Source organism: Ischnura elegans, chromosome 12 (genome assembly GCF_921293095.1).
Source record: "Ischnura elegans chromosome 12, ioIscEleg1.1, whole genome shotgun sequence".
NCBI lineage: Eukaryota > Metazoa > Arthropoda > Insecta > Odonata > Coenagrionidae > Ischnura > Ischnura elegans.
Genome location: NC_060257.1, coordinates 24,454,482 through 24,478,227, shown reverse-complemented (window position 1 = coordinate 24,478,227; position 23,746 = coordinate 24,454,482). Strand labels below are relative to the sequence as shown.

The window sequence follows — 23,746 nt, the reverse complement described above, 5'->3', positions numbered from 1 at the left end:
AATCTACTACTTCCGATCTATCACAACGGAACCAAAGACCCTATGTCTCCTGGCACGTGCGACAGAAATTGTTTCAGTCATTATGGAGAACATGTGTTAGATTGAGATCTTTCAGTGCAGGAGCAGGCAATCAGCAACTTGCATGTAGCCAGAAGAAGAGTACTAGTAGCCGTATATAGCATGAGAACATCTGATTACTATATTTCTTATTTAATAATCCACTGCTTAATACAAGAAACCCCCACATCAGCCTAAGTACTGTTTCTCCTTTTTAATTCGCGGCAAACATTTTTGTTTGATTCTAACCATGCACGAAATGAGTGAGATACTTCCAATACTAGCAGCTTTTAGCTTATTGTAAATGTAGTTGTGTTGTAATCTTGCTTGGAGCGTATCATGCTTGATGGGAGCTCACTCCGCCTCCAAAAATGATTACGTTTGTAGGTATAGCAGTTGATTATTTTAGTAATTTTAGACACTTTAATTACACCATAATTTTCGCTGATTAATAATTAATGTTAGACAGTTAGGAAATTTATGGTTTCAGTGACCAATATTATCTATTAGGTATTAACCAACCACTATACGATAGATAAAAATTTGGCCAAGCTCGGCTTCATTGAAAGTGTCAAAACACCCATAAGCCCCTTGTCACTGGGCGGACACTTAGTATGTCATCAAATCCCAAGGAATGTCCTTCAATAGGATCTCATAGGCAGGAAATTCAATGATTATGTATGCAATTATATTTTCAAGATAATACTATTTCCATCAATTTTAGCCGACCGAAGAGCCATTTCAAGCAACTCACGTGATTAAATCCCAACGACAGCATTCATTTGAAAATATCACACTCATAGCGCGGCACTGCGAACTGCCACAATTTTATTTTAGAATGTGTCTATCTAAAACTAATGCACTACACTTCAAGATAATATTTTAACATGAAATTAACACATTTCAAGAACATATCGCAGTTGATTTTTACTATGATTCTTGAAATATAGCGAACATCATATACTGGCACGCAGCTGGGCATTAAGGCTAGGAATTAGGCGCAAATAATACTGGACGTGCGGGTGCCCTCCCCCAGAAATGTTTTAAGATAAATGGTTCAAAATTGTGAGTCCTACGGCTTTCTGATGGATATTACACTTCCTTACACTATTCTATAAGTAATATTTATCCAGTTAAGTAAAAGGGATTTAATTTCAAAATTCCTCTGAGTTCTGTGGCATGTTTTATCCCCCAAACTCCCTTCCCCTCGCTGCGGCACTGCTCATGCAAATTTTTGCCAAAACCTTTCATATATTCTAGTATTGATTGACATCTATCGTAAGTACCACTAAATAAATACTTCCTAAATAGCTTCAGGAAAATAATGATTTCAAACACATGTTCTGAAATTGTACCAAGGAGAGCCATTTTCTGCGAGCATGGGGTTAAGTAAGTGATTAGTAAAGTAAAAATCAAGTGGTTCTAAGGTAGCGGAGATAACTCGCTATTGCGCACATTAAACGCGTTGCCTTCATTTATTCGATCTCTCCGTAATGCGAACGCACACAATAGGCAGCTTATTTGGCATACACTAAACGAGCGTAGGAGCACCACGGTCGGATAGTAAAACGATACGAAATGGAGGGTGCGTAAACATAGACAGAGGATAGCAAAAATATTTAGCTCTGGACCTATCCCTATCCTTAGGTAATTCAACTAGTCCCTGTGCTGCGATTTCGTAACGGGCAAATCCCTGAACATTTCACAGGCGGATGTTTCCAATTGAACCCACATCATTCTCTGCTCTTTGCGATAGTCAACAATGTTACCCGTCCATTAAAATCAATTCCCGCCAAAAACAAAGGCGCGCACGGCCAAATCGCGTGACGCCGCCGCCGGTAGATAAATTTTAACGCCGCGGCGGGACGCGTGTCGGCTCTGTAACGTTTTATTCGCCGGTTTCGGAGTTTAATCCAAGCGTTTAATGACCAGCAGCCCAAACGAAGCAACAGTTAACGCAGACGTGGCGCCAAACACGTCCGAGCACAATAATGACGTTGCCGATAATCGCGCCTCCTGGTGGATGCAAATATAAGCGCGTGAAAAAACGCACCTCGAGGCTTGGGCATAAAATGCATGGCTTCCCCAAGCTGGCCCGTCCCCAAATAGTGCCGGAAAATCTCTAAATTACGACAAGGCTAATCCCGAACGAAATGCGCGGGAAACTTGATGTACTACGCCTTTCCCGGCCCCAAACTCTGTGAGGTCTAGTCCTATTGAAAATACATAATTAAATAAAAATAGAATATTATTAAATTGGTAGCAGATGCGATCCACCGATTTTCTCCTCTGAAATTTTCTCCTTGCAGGAAAATATACATTTCATCCATTTACAGTGAAACAATGCATGAGGAGAGCTGATTTGTGCCAGTAAATTTATGTTGATTTTAATATATTCATGGCAACCGACTCCAAAATTGTATAAATGCCTAGAAATACAATGGTACAAGTCATAGTTAAACTAGGGACCGCCAAATAGCAGCATATATTGGGAGGCCTCAGCACAGCTCCAACTTCTTTGCAAATTATTACTTAATTATTGAAAAACTTTGATTTTTTGACCAACACCAATATGTTTCTAAGCCCTCCATTAATGAATAGCATCCATTAACAGTGAAATTAAAGGCAGACGCTCGTTCTGAAAAGATAATACGGCAATTTCCTTGAATTCGTGGAGATATTTTCGAAATTGCAGTATTTGTTGCAGGAATAAGAAGGAAAACGAAATTCCGAGATGATTATTTGAAGCAATCAGTAACATTGAAAAATTGACATGAAAATTCTATGGGTATGAATACTAGACCGCGATTTGATTTTCAGGCTTTGATACTTCGTTAGTAGCCATTAGGTATATTTCTGATATATCTTCGCATGGAAATAACGATATTTTTCTCAAAACGAGATAAGAGTAACTGTATTTCCAGCGAAACCCGAACTGCTGGGCGGGAGTCGGGTCTGAGGTATTTTACTTGCCGGTTTCGAGATAAATCCAAGTGTTTAATGATCGATAGCCGGAACGAAGCAACAGTTCACACAGGCGTGGCGATAAACACGTCCGAGCACGATAATGAGCACCCGGTAATCGCGCCACCTGGTTGATGGAAAATCAAGCGAATAAAACAAAGGACAGAACCAACGTAGTTCGAAATTGTGGCGATACAACGTCTCGATTGGCCAAGCTGGCTCGTGCCCAAATGGTGCGGTAGAATTTCCACATTACGACAGAATGAACGATAAGCTCAATCCAAATCCGTGATTAACTCGAGGGCTATTGGCTTTGCCGTCCACGACAGTGGCTAGGAATAGGCTTTACGACTAGGAATATGCTTTGGGGGGATGGAATAGCGTGGGATGGCGACACCCCCCCCCCCCCGGGGAAACGGGGGGTCCGGAAAAATTGTTGAAAAAGGACATGCCTGGATATACATTTTACATAATTTTGGCACTAAAAAATGAACTAAAAACAGATGCAGTTATTAAATTTCAAAACTGGAAAATAGTGTTAAATATCTTTTTTTTACTTTTGCGAGGCTTTGGGGGTATATATCCCCTCATAGTGACGCCAGTGATCCACCGAAAAACCTTTGTGAGCATTCTTATCCTCTCAGTCTGGCAAGCAAATCGTCCATCCTATCGACGAACGCCTAGCGTTAACACTTGTTCCGTACTAGCAGAGTAAGGATATTCCGCAATAAAATTGCATAAATTATATAAATCGATTTCTTTTTTCTTTGTCCTGACCTCAATTTTTTTATGTTGATTAACGTCCCTTAGTATTGGTCTAGAAATGATGTACAAGCTTATTTGCCTGTTATATCGGGTGAGCATAAAGTCTTACCCTGATTACAAAACTTTATTACAGAATATACGTTTAGCATAATAACTTTTTCTGGGGCTATATCAAGGACAGAGTATTCACCACATCAGTTGCTCACGTCGACGAACTGAAGACTAGGATACAAGCTGCTGTTGGTACTGTTACAGAACACATGTTACAAAACACCTGGCTGGACCTGGAATACCGCTTCGACATTCTCCAAGAAACCAAGGGGGCACACCTTGAATTTTAATAACATAATTGATCTTAAAAAAAACTAGTAACACTGATCTATGTAACAGTATTAAATTTAAATTATTATATCAAGCAGTTGTACTGCAATAAACTTTTTATAATAAGGGCAAGACTTTATGCTAAACCGGTATTTTAATTATTGATGGTAACTATGATACTGTACTAGATTAGTTACAATCAGTAAACAAATCTTTGCAAAAAAGCCATGAAGAAGATCCATATCTACATAATACGCTGCGAGCCACACCCCCTAGGGTGTGTGGCAGCGTTTTGGCAATTAATGAGCGTACAATCACCAACATGCAGCATGCAAAAGGATTGCAGCATGCACACCGCACGGTCATAGAAATATTAATCATACTAGCGAAAGACAAATAAATATCTCGAAAGGTTGGCAAAAAATTTAGCATATCATTCTTGGATCTTTACTCAACATAATCAACATAAATCACATAGCGTTGCTGTCATAAACTCGACGCCCAATGGCTTCGGCGTCCACGAAATCCGTGCAAGAGGAAAATAGTAGGGCGTTCACTTAGTCCTTTCAATGTGGCGAGGAATTCGCTAATCCTGTCGATGAGAGTATTCAACACGAAATCATAAAGACGTTTTCGTACGAGCATAATTAGAATATTCGAGAAGAAACTTGCATTAAGCTTTATTTCATCGTTTCCATAACTACTGACCTGGGAGAAGTAATTCAGTTTCTGAGCACATTACTTTCTTAGCACAATAAATGGTAAATGCTGGGTAAGTGCTAAATCCTGACACATATTTCAGACTGCTAAGTAATTCGCTAATCCTGTCGATGAGAGTATTCAACACGAAATCATAAAGACGTTTTCGTACGAGCATAATTAGAATATTCGAGAAGAAACTTGCATTAAGCTTTATTTCATCGTTTCCATAACTACTGACCTGGGAGAAGTAATTCAGTTTCTGAGCACATTACTTTCTTAGCACAATAAATGGTAAATGCTGGGTAAGTGCTAAATCCTGACACATATTTCAGACTGCTAAGTAATTCGCTAATCCTGTCGATGAGAGTATTCAACACGAAATCATAAAGACGTTTTCGTACGAGCATAATTAGAATATTCGAGAAGAAACTTGCATTAAGCTTTATTTCATCGTTTCCATAACTACTGACCTGGGAGAAGTAATTCAGTTTCTGAGCACATTACTTTCTTAGCACAATAAATGGTAAATGCTGGGTAAGTGCTAAATCCTGACACATATTTCAGACTGCTAAGTAATTCGCTAATCCTGTCGATGAGAGTATTCAACACGAAATCATAAAGACGTTTTCGTACGAGCATAATTAGAATATTCGAGAAGAAACTTGCATTAAGCTTTATTTCATCGTTTCCATAACTACTGACCTGGGAGAAGTAATTCAGTTTCTGAGCACATTACTTTCTTAGCACAATAAATGGTAAATGCTGGGTAAGTGCTAAATCCTGACACATATTTCAGACTGCTAAGTAATTCGCTAATCCTGTCGATGAGAGTATTCAACACGAAATCATAAAGACGTTTTCGTACGAGCATAATTAGAATATTCGAGAAGAAACTTGCATTAAGCTTTATTTCATCGTTTCCATAACTACTGACCTGGGAGAAGTAATTCAGTTTCTGAGCACATTACTTTCTTAGCACAATAAATGGTAAATGCTGGGTAAGTGCTAAATCCTGACACATATTTCAGACTGCTAAGTAATTCGCTAATCCTGTCGCTGTGAGCATTGGGCACGAGGACTGTTACATGCGAGCATAATTAGAATATTAATCTATACGTTAAGCTTTATTTTAAGCGTTGCCATAACTGCTCATGTGGGAGAAGCGATTCAATTTGTGAATACAATGGCCTACATTATTGCTTAAGTACAATGAATGATGAATGCTTGGAAAGAGACTCCTGTCACATGCTTCAGTCTGGTGAAGAATTCTCTAATGCTGTCGACGAGAGCATTGAGCACGATTCTTAAAGGTTGTTTCGTACTAACATAATTAGAACATTTGAGAAGAAAATTGCATCAATTTCTATTTCATCGGCGACATCACTACTCATGTGGAAGAAGCATATTCAATTTATGAATATAAGGACCTATCTTACTCTCTCGCAATTGCACAATAAATGATGAATGGTTAGTAAAAGCTAAATCCTGCCAAATAATTCAGACTGGCAAGGAATTCGCTAATCCTGTCGAAGAGAGTACTGAGCACGAACTCATAAAGACCGACTCGTGCGACAAGATTATAAGTAATACAAGACAAGAAAATTGCATGAATAATTTCTGTATTGCCTCTGCGAATACTAATAGGGAAAGAGCGATTCAGCTGAATAGACGGAAAGGAGAAGGAACGACGAATTGCTGGACATGGTTGGTGAGGAGTGGCACCTTCTACATCTACATAATACCCTGCGAGCCACCTCTAAGGTGTTTGGCAGGGGATGATCAATCACCAGCATGCAGCATGCAAATGGACCCCCACATGCACACCACACGGTCCAAAAAGCATCACGCTTACTAACAAATTATACTACCTATCTAGACGAGATACGGAGGAGACAAGTTATGGATGGAGCGAGTATTGAGCGGGGAGGGGATGTTAAAAACAATGCTGGAAGATATAATGTCAGGTAAACGAAGAAAAGGACGGAAGAGAATAGGTTTTTTTAGATAGACTGAAAGAGAGGATGCCTTATAGTGAAATGAAGATGGAAGTTCATGAAGGGAGAAGAGACCGCCAGAATACAAATTTTAATACTCCTTGAAATAGGTGCTGCCTTAATCTTTAGGATTCTTCAATAATGGCAATAATTTTTGATATTGTAAACGAGGGAGGGTAAGGAAGACAATGGGATTTTAGATAGAATGAAAGATGGTAGGTCTTACTGTGAATTGAAGAGGGCAATGTTTGAAGGAAGCGGAAGCTCCGTGATTGCTTCTAAAGTAATCCATGGAAACCTACCTTAATCGGTAGAATACTTTTATCATAATAACAATTATGCGTCTAAAATCTCTTTAAAAAGTCTTATACGTTTTACTATTATTTAAGTAGCCTACCAATTAGGATAGGTTTTCATCGAGTATTTTAATTGCATCTACTCGTGGCAGTTTTCCCTTAGTTCATGAACTTCCCTCTCTTAAATTCACAACTAGGCCTACTCCCTTTCATTCTCTCTCAAAATCCTAATGTATAATTTTAATTATAATATTAATTATACGTCTCAAAAGATATTCTTCATGTTAGACAGCAAAAAGTGTAACATGTTGCTAAGGTCAGTGGCACAGCGAGGGGGTGGGGGGGTTTGGGGGATAAAACCCCCCCAGAGCTCAGTGAAATTTTTAAGTTTAATCCATTTTACTTAATGGGATTGATATAACTAATATAATAGTGTAAGGATTAATAAAATATCCCTCAGAAAACCGTAAAACTCACCATTTTGAACCATTTATCATAAAATTCCGCAATTTATTAATCTCGCAAATACCGCTTATCCTGGTGGGTATTCCATACCCCCACACACACCGGTATTAGTTGTAACTAACCCCCTCCCCCCCCCCCCCAACCTTAACACTTTGAGTGCCGGCTGCTAAATTTAAAGCCCTATTGAAAAATCCAGCCATTTTTACTAAATTCGTACATTTTTTAAAACATAAGCATAAAAAATATATTTATATCGATGTGCATTTCAATAAAAATGGGCTTTGCTCTACTTTATGAATGAGTTGAATAACATTTATTGATAATTTTTAAATATATAATTTAACAATGAAAACCTACTGTTTTTTAAAAATAAAAAAGTTGCAACATATGATGTACCGCCATAAAATGCATAATAATTTTTTTTATACGCTCAATTTGAACTATTTAAAGCATGGAAATCATAAAAAAGCATTGTTCCAAGCAAAGCATTATAAATCCTGGATGACAAAAAGGGTCAATGCACCCTCAACGAACGGTCCATTGGCCCAAAGAATTTTCACACTAAGTGGCCTAAGATGAGGATGCCGGTAGCTACAGAGGACTTTTCGTCCTAAAGACATAAAGTGAACTCTTTTTCCATCCAGCAGTTGATTTTTGAAAAAACAGAACCCTTAAGCAGTAAACTGGAAAAGTACCACGGGCGATATATTACGGATTCACGCATACAAAGCCAATTAAATGGAAAGACGTAATATTACATCCATGGCACGCTAAGTGTTAATTCCTAGCTGCGCTCCTGGCTTAGGTCCCAATGAGCAAAAATGGTAAACCACTGCCAAACACCCTTGAAATGGCTCGTCCTGAGAAGGAATTTTCCGGCGTGATATCCCACCTCCTTCCCTCATTCACCCCCCAACTCCTCCACCGCGGAGTTTTCCCCAACCCTCCGGCCATAGCGCGTGGGAAGGTAAACCACGCGGATATTGAATAAGAGGAGACCAAGGCAATCTCCGAGAGGGGTGAAAGGGGTCTTTGGAAGAAGGAAAACCCCGACAATGGAGTAGGGGAGAGGACAGGGGGAGTGGGGCGGTGATTTCGGAGGGGGGGGGACAGACCCCCGGAAAGAAGGGACATGGAGGTGAGTGGGGAAAGTGCTGAGATGACGAGGGTTTGCGTAAGTCACTTTTTGTCGCGGATATTCCACAGACACCACGAGTAATTTTCCCGCAAGATTTTAAGAGGGGTTAACAAGCTTATTTCTATGTTTACGAAGAGGACATTATTCAGCGGGTTTCTCCGCACATGCGCTAATGACGTGGTTTAAAACAAGTACTTATTGCATGTAAAATTATAATGATCAGTGGCGAATCAATGGGTATCCAATTTACACTAGATAGAATGGTAATTTTTCCGACCCCTACTACCGCTGGGATTTTACCCCTCTATCCTGGATCCGCCACTGATAATGAATATTATTATTATTATAGATGGGAAATTAGAAAAAATGAAACGCCTCAAAATATTTGGAATCATTTTTCATCCGGCGCGATAAGAACGTGAAAAAAAACGTTTTTTCAATAATTTCCAAAATAAGAAGTTGTTTCTTTATTCATTCACCTGATGCCCTAGTAAGTAGTTATTACTTCATTCATTCATCTGATGCCTTGATAAGTAGTAAACAGGAGAACTAACCATATCCACTAACAGGAGAACGGTGAACGAAAACTGGCCATTCGATTTTTAAGCTCAATGTTTTAACCTCCCTACGCGTATGTCAAACGTAACGGGTCGAAACTATTCTCTCTTATCCCCCTCCACTGAACTTAAAGGATCGAAACTTAACTCTGAGCATCGGAGTTTCGATTAATTAATTTACTTTTTATTTATTTATTATCTTTTATCGTACCTATCAATTTATTTTCGTACCCAGGAGTAAAGCTTCGTCTCGGGTCGAAACTAAACTTCTTGGTGATTTTAATTCCGTGCGGGAACGAAACTAAACCTTGGCCCTGTATTTTCGTTTACCTCCGGGTCGAAACGAAATATTTTCTTTTCGTATCACTTGCCATCCCTGGGAAAACTAAGGCCCTACTTCCCAATATTTTCTAAGCACACTTCGTACACAGAGGTAAGAGGACAAGGCCTTGGAAGGGAATAAACATGATTTGAATATAATGAGAGCTTTGATACATTCCCAATGCTTTGCTATCAATTATGATGTTTGCGAACATTGACACGGATTTTGCCTTGGGTGCACGAGTGTGGAAACAGGGGATTCCCAACTTAAATCTTTTTCCCCACTCCAGTGCCTCGGGAACGGTTTATCGTCGAGGTATAGCTCTTGCGAGTGGCTGTGCAAACGGGAAGGAGCATTTCGCTATTCTACTTTGGTCGACTCAGTTATTTGGGATGGAATTACACGGCGGCATGTTTGCACCTGTCAAATGGGTTGCGAGATTCCTCATATTTGCCTACAGGAGTCATGCAAAGATACTCATATGTTCAAACGGTATCTATTTTATGCCCATTGTCGTGCGACAAATTTCGACATAGATGAAACCTTAAACATAAGATATAATCTAGGCAATAATTCAGCATCTCTTTAGAAAAAAATATCGGATACATTGTCGGGATACAATAAGTAGGAAACAGAAAAATATAAAGCCACAGTACCTAATGCCCTAGCTAGTAAAAAAGTCATTTGTTTGGGAAAAAATTAATTCCGTGAAAACAAACTGTTTATTAAACAAGAAATAAAAATCTTTATGATTTAGGACATAAGGTAAGTCTTCAATCTTTGAGTAAGCTATTACGATCAATTTACATGATATTTGATACATATATTTTCAATAATGCTTTTTCTGATCACTGAAGAATGAAATCCTGTTTAATTTATAACATGTTCAAAAGTGCCAGGAAAATATATTGCATGATCAAAAATTTGCATTCGACACAACGATAAAAACCAATCTTTGGGTTAATCACTGGATGAATGAGGTCTTTAGAGATTAAGACTTCGCGGTTTCATATTCAGAATAGGCTGCATGAGATACTGTTTTCTTCTGTGCTGCATATAATTTGTCTTTCGAAACGGCGATGTTTGTCCACTTCGATGAAAACATGTGAGGTGATATGTCTGGCTAAAGTGCGAATTTGCCCCACGGGATAAACAGGTAGAACAACCTTCTACAGCCAATCTGTGTCATAATTCCGAATTAATAATGTTGCTGAGGCACATAAAAATATGTTCTACAAATCTACATTTCAAACTCAACTTTTAAATGCCGCTTTACCGCACATTCGTCAAACTGAGATGTTATCTGATTCGTTACCTAAAGCTGTGGGGCATAAAAGTTACTAAATAAAAAATTCTACCTTGAAACAAAATGAAGATTAGTAAGACCTGAGTCACTTAAGTTTAGTGATAAATATATTACACAACTTGTATACATTAACGAATATCTATTCATGATTTTAAGTCATTTAAACTCGCAATACATTACGGACGACCATTTGTGGTCCAGAAGCTAATAGGCTGTATCTCTCCACTCAGGAATCTCCACTAAGGCCACTCATCTTAATATTATTTAAGTGCGACGTGTGATATAACAGAACACGAAGAAAAGATTATGCCCACCACAAACGTGACAGTTCACAACGGAACAAGAAGATTATTAGATTACTGCTGTGATGTTTTGACGCCTACCGTTAGAGACCTTGATGACCATCTTACCAACACCACACTAGTCATTAGAACGACATACCTATGTTTAAAAAAAAACAGTCAGTAGTCATTTTTAGCTGTTTCCACTAAAATTTGTAAGAAATAAAATATTTAAATTCAAAAATTTAAATTACGTTATTTTAATTTGTATTCCAAGAAAAATGATAAACCGAAGAGTTTTTCTTGATCTAACGCTATTCTTATGCTAGCCAACTTTAGGGTGCTTTGTCGGTAGTGAATTCAAAAAACGGCACACACTTCCTGAAGTTTAAAATATACGAACGCATTACCAAATCCTGAGTGTTATTAGCGTCTCAGATATTCACAATGTTATTCTGAATATGGTAATGGTTCATATTCATTGATTCAAGATGTCGTTTTTTCGCGAACGATAAGAGACTATAACGGTACCTTTAGGACTTACTAATAGGTTACTTGACTTGTATTGAAGCCTACTAGCATAGGTATACCTTAATACACGTTTCTAAATATCCCTATTATTTCTAACAGCATGTTTGCATGCTCTAGCTTCGTAGACATTTGCAGTTCTACCTCCACGAGTAGTTAGCAAGTGTTGTCTTTGAATGATGCGGACGTATAATTTGTAAGTATGCGAAACATATTAATGACCGAGTGGTGTGCATGTGGGAATCCTGTACATGCCACATGCTGGTGATTGATCATCCCTGCCAAACACCCCAGTTGACCGTTTCTTAACTTCCCATCATCCAGTGACATACCTCTATTACAGATATGCATGGAAAATCATTTTTGTTCATTTTCCAAGCGTATACAAATATATTTTTAACGTCAACGTATGTTTTCCCAATATTTTTTTACTTGGTATTAATCTCTCGCATCAGAATTTTAACATGTTTGACGGGCCCCCATTGATATTTCTTAATTTACTCCCTATCAACATGGTGGAAGACATACTATTGAAAAAAAATAAACAGATGTGGCTCGCAGGGTATCATGTAGATGTAGTTACATGTAAACTCGGTTGGGAATCTCTCTCAGACCGTAGATTGAAAAATAGATTAAACCATTTAGATAAATTCATGATCAGTGTCTTTTCTAACGAAGTTAGCCATACCTTACGAACGCCAACATACTACGGTTGATCAGATCATATAAATAAAATAAGAGAGATAGACTGTAGAACAGGCATATCCAGAATGTCTTATTTTCCACGATCATTAAGAGATAACTATTTATGAGATTAAGATAACGGCAGCGTTAGAACTCACAGAAAGATTAGATGACTTGTGGTGTATCCTACTAACTTATGTAAAACATAACGCATTTCAGAATGTTATTATTATTTCTAACAGCATGTAGTAGTACAATTTGTTAGTGTGCATGACGTTTTTTGGACCGTGTGGCGTGCATGTGGGAGTCAAATTGCGTTCTGCATGCTGGCGATTGATCACCCCCTGCCAAACACCCTGAAGGTGGCTCGAAGGGTATTATGTAGATGTTAAGTTCGCTCTAAACTTGGTGGTCCCAGCGCGGGTGTCGGTTTTACATGAACGAACGAATCACGGGGCTTCGGCGCCGTTTTCAGCGGCACTCGGCCACGTTTTAAAAGGAGTGCCTACCGAGCAGTGCGAAAGACAAAATGCCGTAGGCACATAGCCAGGAGGACAGATGCAGAGGCAATGCTTCCGCATTCATTTTTACGGGTCACTAACCGCTGGTCCGCAGCATGTTTTTCGTTGGCTAAGTTTCTAGCATCGTTCAGCATGCTTTTTAGCGATTATTTTTACGTAGAAATAGAAGGAATAATAACTTTTCTATTTCCACATGGTAATTAATTGAGACCGATCATGGTTACGTTACACTATCAAGGTGATAATGGTGGTACATCTTGATAATGTTACGCTGTAACGAAACCGTGGTCGGTCTCAATAAATTGCCATGTGGAAATAGCAAAGTTGTTGATCCTTTTATCCCTACTATTATGGATTTCCTCCAAGAATTACGCCCGCTACTATTAATTAGATTATTTTTACATTTACTTACCAATTTACTTCCAATTATTTAATTGATGAACGCGTGTCACAACCTAGGTCAATTCAGGACAAGGGTTTGACCAACTTTACCAATCAGTATTACTCGTCAAATTACTAGTGAGACGCCTTTTCCAACAATCTAGCAGTTTGCATTAATGGTCACGCTTGAACTAGGAATTTTAAATGTTGTCTCCTAAGTTATTTACATATTTAAAAACATGAGCTAATATAACAAACTTCCATACTTTGCTCTGGAGAAAAACCTATGGAGAACGCTTCCGCATTCAACTAAGGGGGTCAATAACCGATTTTCCGACAAATGCTATCCGTGAGAAAACAATTTATTTCACATTATTTTTTCCGCCCTCCAGCTGATTATCTCACTGCAACAAAACTGTTTTCTTGAGTTTTTGAAATTCTTGTGCTCTATCCTTTTAGCCATCTACCCTCAGGAGGAAAGCCATAATCTTTTGCTAACTGCCTGGCAGATTTGGCCAAGAAAACTCTCCTTCATGTCACCTGTGTTGACATGAATTGAACATAATCTTCATGTTTAGCAGACGTCTTGGGCTAACATTTTGGCGTTTAAGATGGGGAGGATATATAATATAAAAATGAATGAATGAATTGTTATGTCTATGCTCTGGGAAAACTAAAAGAGCAAAAAAAACATAAGTACAGACACATTCCACTCATAATACAGTAATTATGAAATAAGCTTGACATAAACAGAGGAGTTATTGAACATAAATGTTTAAAAAATCAAGTTAATCAGCACAAAGATTCTTATATTTCAAAACAACAGTGCTATTTTTTTAAATACTGAAGTGAGGATAGATAGAAATAGTGAATAGATCGTAGAGGTATTCAGGAATATGACTATAGTCTGAGGTTTCAGGCGAGATGGAGTGGAAACGTGACATAATGAAAATGAAAAAGCAGGAGCAATTTCCACAATTTTACATTTATTAATACTACCGGTTTCGATTTTCAGCATCATCAGGTACAAATGTTACATACAAATCAGGTACAAATGTTAATACATACAAATGTTACAATTTCAGGTACAATTGTACCTGATGATGCTGAAAAGCGAAACCGGTAGTATTAATAAATGTAAAATAGTGGAAATTGCTCCTGCTTTTTCATTTTCATCACGAATATGACTTTTAAAGAGGAAGTACAGAAAAGACCCATTGAAGTTGTTCCTATGAAAGACAAGAGGCAGCCACTGTAAGACAACTAAGTACTCAGAAACATGATCATCTCTGTAAATCTTAAAAGGCTATTATGAATAATTCAGAAGATTGAATTATGAGTCAGGGCTTTCGGGCGTTCCTTCGCGTTGTGTTGTCCTTAGATGAGGACAGATTCTCCAGCCATCCTGCTGGCTTCTTCAGGTCAGAAGTGGCGATGCATAAATTTGGCCGTCTTACATAGGTACTTTCGGGATCCGAGGTCGGTTCTGATTGACTGGTTCTCATGATTTAAGATCCAAGAAGATTAATTTGTCACGGATTATGATGGAGACATTTACAACTAAAATGCTACCCTGTCAAGAATCATTTGGAATACGGTGCTAACGAATAAAAATTAGGATAAAATGGATATAATGAGTAAGCAATAAGATGAGTTAACATTAGTGGGAGAGAATAGAGATCTTCCAAAATCCCGTATAAGAAGATACATCTTAATATGGGAATGATATTGGAATGAAATATACGGACAAATTGTTAGGGATGTGAAAGAGAGAAAAATCATGTCACTATGAAAAGGCTAGCAGATAGGGAAGCGGAAAGCGGCATCAATCCTATCTTAAGGCCGTTTTACATGGGCCACGTATTTACGTAGGTTAGAACTGCATTGTTTTCGATCTGGCGAGCAATTTCACGAACGCTTGAACGAAATTAGAACTGGGGCTATTCTGTCATCTTGTATCCATGCATTATTGCATGCGTTCTAGCAATTCGCTGCTTTACATGACGCAATTTTGACTGCGCCTTGGTACGAACGTCATATTTTGCGTGTAAAACAGCTCTTTTGATTGATAACTTATGATGATGAATGAATTTACAAAAACCGCCTGCTTTTGGCAACCCAGCGTTACTTTATACACTAGCTATATGTGCAATTGGTTCTAATATCCTCCTCCAGTGGACGTAATAGTATTGCTGTTTATATGAAGATGATACCTAATCACACGACGTTTTACCTTGAAAATAGCACTGAATTACCGGCACCCGGGTCGGCTCGTACTACATTAATTCCCATATATGCTTGTCACACTAAATGTGTCAGAACCAACTACATAGTTCCGTCTGAAAATATTTCCTGTACTGCGACAGGTATAAATCAATAACAAAATATAATATGCTTACAGAGGTTTTTCAATTCCCAATTATTCTGACCAAGAAAAATACTTTACCTCAAAACTCATCCAAAACCGAAAGCTGGATCGCATAGGAGAGGCTAGAGCTCTCCCCAGACAGCCAAAGGTGTGTAATACCACGTATCCAAGGTAATGGAGCCAGTTCATAAGAGTTCATGAGATAATTTAACAAAACTTTCGGCTTTTGGCGACCCAAAGTCACTTTCTACACTGCCTATATGCGCAATTGGTCCTAATACCATCCACCGGTGGACGTAATAGTATTGCTGTTTATATGAACATGGTACCTACTCATGAGACGCTTTACCTTGAAAATAACACTGAATTACCGGCACCCTGGTCGTCTTGTATCACATTAGATGAATTATTTCTATAATTGAGCATTATAGAAAATAAAAAAAAAGGATTCGGTATATTTATGCACCTTCATGAGGGCTATAATTGAATATATAAACTTCTTTTTATTTTATTATAGTAAAATCCTTGTTATAATCTTTTATCCCTTAAATTTATCAAAATATGTACTAATATACAATCATAATGAGTAGATAAAGTTTAATAAATATACGGAAGCGTTGGAAAAACTTTGCATTTTAAATTCTACAAGCCCATTACTCCAAGACGATGGATCGACACACAACCTAAGTATTACTTCTGGCAAAACTTTAGTCACACAACGCCGCAGAACTTGTGAGAATTATCGTTGAATTCAACCCTACAAACCCGTGTCCAGTTAATACATGCATCATCGGGGGTGGATACCCCGTCTAAAAACACAGGTTTCGTTCGTTACGCCTCGCTTACCCTGACCCTCCAATGCAAATGCCACAGCTGCCCATATATTCCCCTTTTAATTTCCCCCCCCCCCACTCTTAATTCCCTCAGCAGTTAGGCAGGTGCTTTACCAGAAACTGTCCAACGGCATTAAAATCCCACTGAACAACTAAGTTAGAAAAGAGATATACATCCGAAAGTCGTCTGACTCGGTTGAAAGTTCCTAGTATTCCAAAAACTAAGGCCTCGGTGGCGGCTGGATAAAGACCTCGCCTTCCAAACAAGAGGTCGCGGGTTCTAGTCCCGCCTGAGTAGGTCACCCCTATCCATGGCATGGTTGCTCGTGTACTGTAGCGTAGCCAACGAAGGAGACCAGGGGGTCCGGACCCCCCCAATAATAAAATAAAAACAAAGTTACTTTACTTCGTGAAAGAGAGAAATATTGAAAAATCATGAATTTATAAAATATTTAATATAAGACGGTCTCAGGCGTTATATTGTGGAATTGCTCCATTATAGAATAAAAAAATAACTTTGTTTTATTCCACACTTTATTTTAAATAGCACGACCCGGGTTTCAACTAGTAGTGTTATCATCAGGGTGTTATCACCTGATAATAATAGTAGTTGTTGAAACCCGGGTCGTGCTATTTAAAATAAAGTGTGGAATAAAATAAAGTTATTTTATTTTATTCTATTGCAAAAGATTTCTTTGACAATTGAAGTTTTTTTCGATTATAAAAAGTCTTAAAAGTAGTTGAAAACCCTCAACTTAGTTCTCTGTGTTTCAAAAAAATTCCCCTCTGGTTTTGGACCCCCTCCCCCCCCCCCCGGAACAAAATTCCTGGCTACGCCACTGCTCGTGTATGTTTAATTGTTAAATTTGTTGAATACCACGATATCAAATGACCAATATGACCTGTGTTCGGTGGTTTGGGAACAAAATAAGTGAAATAAAAAATAAATCCGGTGTTCAGCACAGTTTCACGACTCGACTATACTTAAGTATATTTCATTAGATAGATCATGAGAGAGTTAATTGTTCTGCTTATTAAAACAACTTGTCTGTTTCCACACTATTTTATTTTCACCGACCATGGCTTCGGCCACTTGTGCCATTGTCAAGGCACAAGTTGCCGAAACCATGGTCGGTGAAAATAAAAGAGTGTGTAAACAGACAAGTTGTTTTAATAAGCTGAATATCAAAGATTTCCACCGCATCACGCCGGACACTGTATCTTTTATTGAGAGTTAATTGACTCATATTTTACTAAAAAATACAAATAACATTAAAACGGATGGACCGTGTAAGTAATGAGGAAGTGCTAAGAAGTCTTTTAAAACCCTTAATGAGAAGACGACACAACTTAGTTGTCCACATCATGAGACATGACGGCCTGATGAAGACGATCGTGGAAGGACAGGTGGAAGGGAAGAGAGGATTAGGTAGGCATCGAATGAGTTACATAGGACAGGTTATAAAGGATGTAAAAGAGAAGAAATACGTTTCTACGAAGAGGCTAGCGGATAGGAGAGAGAAATGGAGATCTTCATCAAACCAATCTTAGGATTGTTGACTTACGATGATGCTCATTTAAATACCCTGTTAGGTTTTGTAATTGCATAATACTACCGCATTTGAAAAAATCATTTTTAAGGAATGTGTCAAAGCATTCATATCAACTATTGGAATCACCAAACTTAATTAAAAAATTGATAAAAATCAAGTATCATCTGTTAAATTAGAAATAAAAAGCCAAGCCTTCCCGGTTAATATATTTTAGTGCATTTTACCAAAGCAGTTTGAAGTAATTGGAGACGAAAAATTCTTATTTTTGAGATAAAAGTGATTCCTAAATTTGTTCCTAAAATAAGCATCGAAAAGTGATATATTTTTTACGTATGGTGATATCAAAAAGATATCACTATGTTTACTCTTGACACCGCTCTTTATGAAAAAGTGATACCAATAAAGTATTATCAGTTAAATCAGTTGTATGAAAGAATGTGTAAAAGAGAAGAAATACGTCTCTATGAAAAGGCTAGCGGATAGGAGGGAAGAATGGAGAGCTGCGTCAAACCAATCTTAGTATTGTTGACTAATGATCATGACAAAAACACAAGTAAATAATTTACTTTGTTAATGAGGAAGGCCACGGATAAATTGGTATAAAAAATGCGATATTCAGTGACATTTCCCTTTTTTTAAATAGAATTCTAAACATTGTTTTGCTTGCAGCTGGTTAACTTATCCATAGCGTGTCAACCATACGTGAAGCCTAATAGGATGCCATTAGGGTGAGCACTATATTATCGAAAACACGAAACAAAATTTGTATTCGTCGTTTTTTAGAGTCGTGAAGAGATGAGAACATTTCCTTATCTAAAATTGGTGGAGCCTTGATTCAACTATCACTTAACTTCCTATCATCCAGTGACGTACCTCTATTCCAGAAATATCTGGTAAATCTTTTTTTTCTACTCACTCATTACGTGGCCCACAGCAGGTGCGTTAATGCTGTCCCGGTGAAGCAAGTTCACCCTAACCAGCCAATTAACAATACATTTATTATTGCGCGCATTTGTTTGTGATTTCGGAGTAGTGTTGTGTTTGTGTGAACACAAGCTCAAAACTAATAATTTCATTGAACTTTATGAGAAAAAAAACATTGATCATTTTGAAAATAGAATTTTTCCCGAGCGTATATAAATAAATATATTTCCAACGTCCACTTACGTTTTCCTGTGGTAATACTTGACATTCTCCTCTAGCCTCAGAATTTCTACATGTCTGACGTACCCTCATTGGATTTTCTTATTTTTTTACCCTATTCAGCATGGTTGAAGGCATGATTTTAAAACGAATACGCAGAACGAGCGTCTAACAAAATGATAGAGCCTTTTTTGACAACATTTACATCGTAGAGAAGGCCCTGCTTAGCACTGGAGCGCTTATTAAATTCAGGGAAATACAAATGTCTATTTGAAACTCGTAAATCGTCAAGAAAAGTAATTTCTATCTACAAATAATAGCATTAATTGGCTAAAGTTTTTGCGGATCAGGTCTATAAATGCTTCCTAGCGACCATTCCGGACCGCTACAGGAGTAAAATGATGAAGATTACCTTTGTCCTTTCTAAAACGCAGTAATAATTTTTTAATGTGAAAAAATGCAAAATATGTTGATGCAGTGAGACAACCAATACCACGTGTGTACAAAGTTGCGTTTACTCTGGCATTTTTGCGCAAGATACAGTCTGCAAGTGACATGAATTTGGCATACTTTTAAGATCTCTGCGTGAATCTTCCGGTAGCGTATTGTTGGCAATAAACAGAAACTAATGATCCACTAGAAATATACGAAACCTTTTCCGTTACCATTATACTCTTCTGCGCGTTTTCGAGAAAATAATTTACACACAATGTTTGCAGGTGTAAATACTGCCTTGAGTGCAGATGTGATAATTTTGGAGCGGTATAAATATATTACGCTGTTTTTGCACGTTGGTGAATCAATACGCATTTGAAAAATAGCGATACCTGTCGCCTTAATAAACCTCAAATTGTCACCAGCATGTTCCCAATTTAAATCTTTTTCGAATTCTTCCACTTAGGTCAAAAAATGAAATGATATGTCAATACCACAAGGCTAATTTACATGCGACCCTACTTTTCATAGGAGTTCGCATTACCATCAGCAGATCAATTATGTAAATATCGAAGGCGCCACATATATTGTTGTCATTGATGCGACCGTCAAATAACTTGACAAATGACGCTAATGAAACCAATCAAATGAACATGATTGTCACGCACGTTAATAAGATGATGTGAATCTAGATTGCAACCTCGGTGAGAAAATAAATCCATCGCCGTCAATCATCTTCAGTTCGTCACTTTATTCGCATTTTCTAAGAATAGAATGATAGCCGATGAATTGAAGCAATATTTAATAGATGCTAATATTTTGAAGATGTGTGCCATGTTTAAAATCTTCTGCACATTCTTACGAAAGCAGGCATATTGTACAAAAAATTACCAACGAAATTCCGCCTTGAATGCAGTTGCTGAATAAAGAATACAGTTAGCAACTTTCATGCAATATCAAAACGTTTAGCTGTTTTTGCACGCTTGTGAACACGCTCGCGTGTTTAATTCTTAGGGAACCGTGTCGTGCTAACAAACATAATAAGTCCTGTCACCACACTATCAAAAGTTGTTTATCCATTTATATGAGTCGGAGCTGCGAATAAGAAATAATTGACATCCTGATATCATTAGGTGTAATTACACACGAACCTAGTTTCGTTATAGTATAGTAAAATTAATTGATTGTGGAAATTCACACCTAATCTAAAGTCGTTAGTCAACAAATCTAGCACTATCGGTAAGAATTTTTCTTTTCCATTCCCTAAGTCTTCATATAAAAGCCGATAGATTGCATAAAAATATGAAAATATGCTGAAATTTTGTGAAATTGAATAAACTTTTATGGAAAAGTCCTCATAGGATAATTATTTAGGGCAGATCAAGAAGGGCACGGAGGAAAAGATCCTTAGGGAGATGAAAAAACTGACGTGGGAGAGGGGAAATATAGAGCTGCAATATACCAATCTTAGCATTGTAGTAGGTACTGTAATGAATGTGTGAAATTATGAAAATGTGGAAAGTTAAAAAAGCAATTCTTACGTGCACGGACGCAACGGATTTCTTTATCTTATTCATTCTCAAATAACAGCATTACAGCTGTTCAATGAGGGTTACTTCAAATGTTGGTTGCTGTCAGGTCAAAACAGTATAGCCATGGCACAGTTTCTATTAAGGGAATTAAGGGGATGGGATGTGGAAGGTGTTAAGGGCAATTTTTGGAGTTTTATGCTTACGGTTCGGTTTAGGGTCACAGTCCCAGAGAGATGTAAGTATTAGGCTCTCTGTTAATCAAAGGATTCAGCAAATTTATGTAGACCGACTTTGAGATGATGCAGGAGTGGAATTTAAGTCTCGTCTGATATGCTTGTTGCTTATAAACCTTAGAGCTACAATCATTTTCCTGAAGGTTACATTACCGTATACAATTAGAAGCTTTGAGTATCATTCAAACTCACCGTCTGCGAATCCTCGGCAGCCCATGGGGATGGCCCCGGACGCCGAGTGGTGATGTGGCGGCGAGGAGGAAGGCGGCCGGCCGAGGATCTGGTCAATGCTGTAGACGACCCTGGAGGACCTCGGTGGGGCGGCCGTCAGGAGGGCTGCGGAAGACGAGGCCGCCGCGGCCGCCGCCTCTGCAGCCGCCCGGGCGTGGACCGCTGTCGCCCTGTCCATCATCCCGAAGGACCCCGAGAAGAGGGCCTCCGACGACGTCTTGAACACCGGGAGACGAATCTGCAGATTCCGCCAAAACCGTTGCCCCCCGGCGCCGACCACAACAAACGTCTATGACTTCTCCTGAACTTTACAAGTTTTCAGCTCCCTACTTACGGGAGAAAGTACACAAAACTTTTCCCAAACCGTGTTGTAGCACCGGGCGCCACTTGTGTGGATGATATCCTGTCATCCACGGGAAATAGAGCTATCTTGTTTTCATCCGCGGTGATTGTTGGGCGCTATCCTGTCGGTCTAATTGGTAACACAGTCCTCAGCGCCGCGGTGTCGATTTCTCTCGTCCACGAAGGGGAACTATCTCTGTCTTCACACCGAAACAAACTAGCCGAGTCGAAGCGGGCAATACCCCGTACCACAACCAGGCACCAGCTGAGATGTCCTTCTGGTCCCGTCTACCGAAGCCGGACGATAACAGCGAAACGATTGGGTCCACAGCCAGCGTCTAATCTGTTCGACGGCGTGCTGGCAAGTGTGGAAGGCATCGCCGGACGAGCAGGCACCGGTGGTAGGGGAAGTTGGGAGTAGGAGGAGGCAAAACTCCCCTCCAGAGCGTATAATCCCCTACCCACACCACCGAACTAAGCGAACTCCACGCCGGGAGGGTGGGGTAGGCACAGAAAGCCGGCAGTTTTCCCCTTCCCTCACAGCGGCAAGACTAACCCGGATATAATGAACCCCTCCAAATAGATATACTTCCAAGGGAGAACTCTTCTGATGGTTTGGGGAGGGACAGGGTGCAGTGCATAAAAGGAAAGGTTCCTCATCCCTACTCCCTCGTACCCTCAACTAGTCTCCTCACCCTTACAGGCATATATCCTTTCATAACCCCTTTTTTAACCAACCTGGAATCAAGCAGGCCTCACTCTCAACCCATTCCCGCCTTCATATAATACTCGCAACTCCCCCAACCATTCTATAGGATAGGATATATAGAGTAATGTGCATTCATATAGGTGCATATATAATGCATGTAGGTGAAGGGAGTATATCCTTTCGCGGCATCTTCCATACTCGACCCCCTCCGCCAATGGTAGTATCGGTTACGGCACCCTTCGTCCAATGGCGCGGCGCGAGACAAGCCAAAGGAGCTGGGCGGGAAGTTTCGGTGGAGGTGGGGTGTGTAGGCGCGGGTCCCACTGCCGGTACGGTTGGCTGACTCGTTAGGCTGGTAATGGGGTGTTGTCGGAGGCCGCGGCGAAAGCCGGCTTCCCATTGGACGGCGAGGATCGATGGCTCGAGTAGTTGCATTGGACGAAAGGCAAGCGGCTTCCCCTTCCTCCCCATACTCCGTGTGACTTCCCCTCCCAATATGTATATATATCTTTCCTTCGCCCTCCCTCGCTTAGTGACTCGTCCTGTTGCAGCAGTCGCCTAACAGATGGCACTGAGTGCATCCGAGACGTCTCGTCTCTGAAAGCGGTGAAGGTTTGATGAATACGACGACGCCTGAAGCCTGTCTGTCATTCAGAAAGGCTCTGGTCGAGATAGGCGCCCGTCTACCCGCACTTTGAGACGGTTTGAGGTGGTTGAAACGTATTTATGATAATGTATACATGAGCGCAGATTCGTGAAATGTGTCTAAATTGGCGTATGTGTGTATATAGGGAAAATGACATATTTAAGTCACTGTGAAGAATAAGGTATCGAAATTACGGCTCACAGGCGGCTGCCATCAATGATTTAAACTTTTTCCTCGGTCGGAAATAATGTCTATTCAACATTCAACACCCAGATGTTGAGCGAATTAGGCTGGGAGCCGTTAGAGACTCGGAGGCTGCGCGCAAGGCTTAGATTGCTTGAACAATTGAGAATGGATATCTTTAGGAGCGACACGGAGAACATAATATCAGAGCCCCACTACATTTCCAGGTCCGACAGAAGCGATAAATTAAGAGAGA

General features: G+C 39.3%; 1 protein-coding gene across 1 annotated transcript in view; it reads right to left on the bottom strand.

Moving 5' to 3' along the window:
- The window catches only part of LOC124169656 (homeobox protein OTX1-like), a 107,226-nt gene extending 84,925 nt beyond the window's left edge, over positions 1–22,301 (bottom strand). The window contains exon 1 of the mRNA XM_046548307.1: positions 21,572–22,301. Coding sequence (XP_046404263.1) covers positions 21,572–21,791 — 220 coding nt within the window. The 5' untranslated portion in view covers positions 21,792–22,301. The remainder of the gene's footprint in view (positions 1–21,571) is intronic.
- Between the last annotated feature and the right edge of the window lie 1,445 nt (positions 22,302–23,746).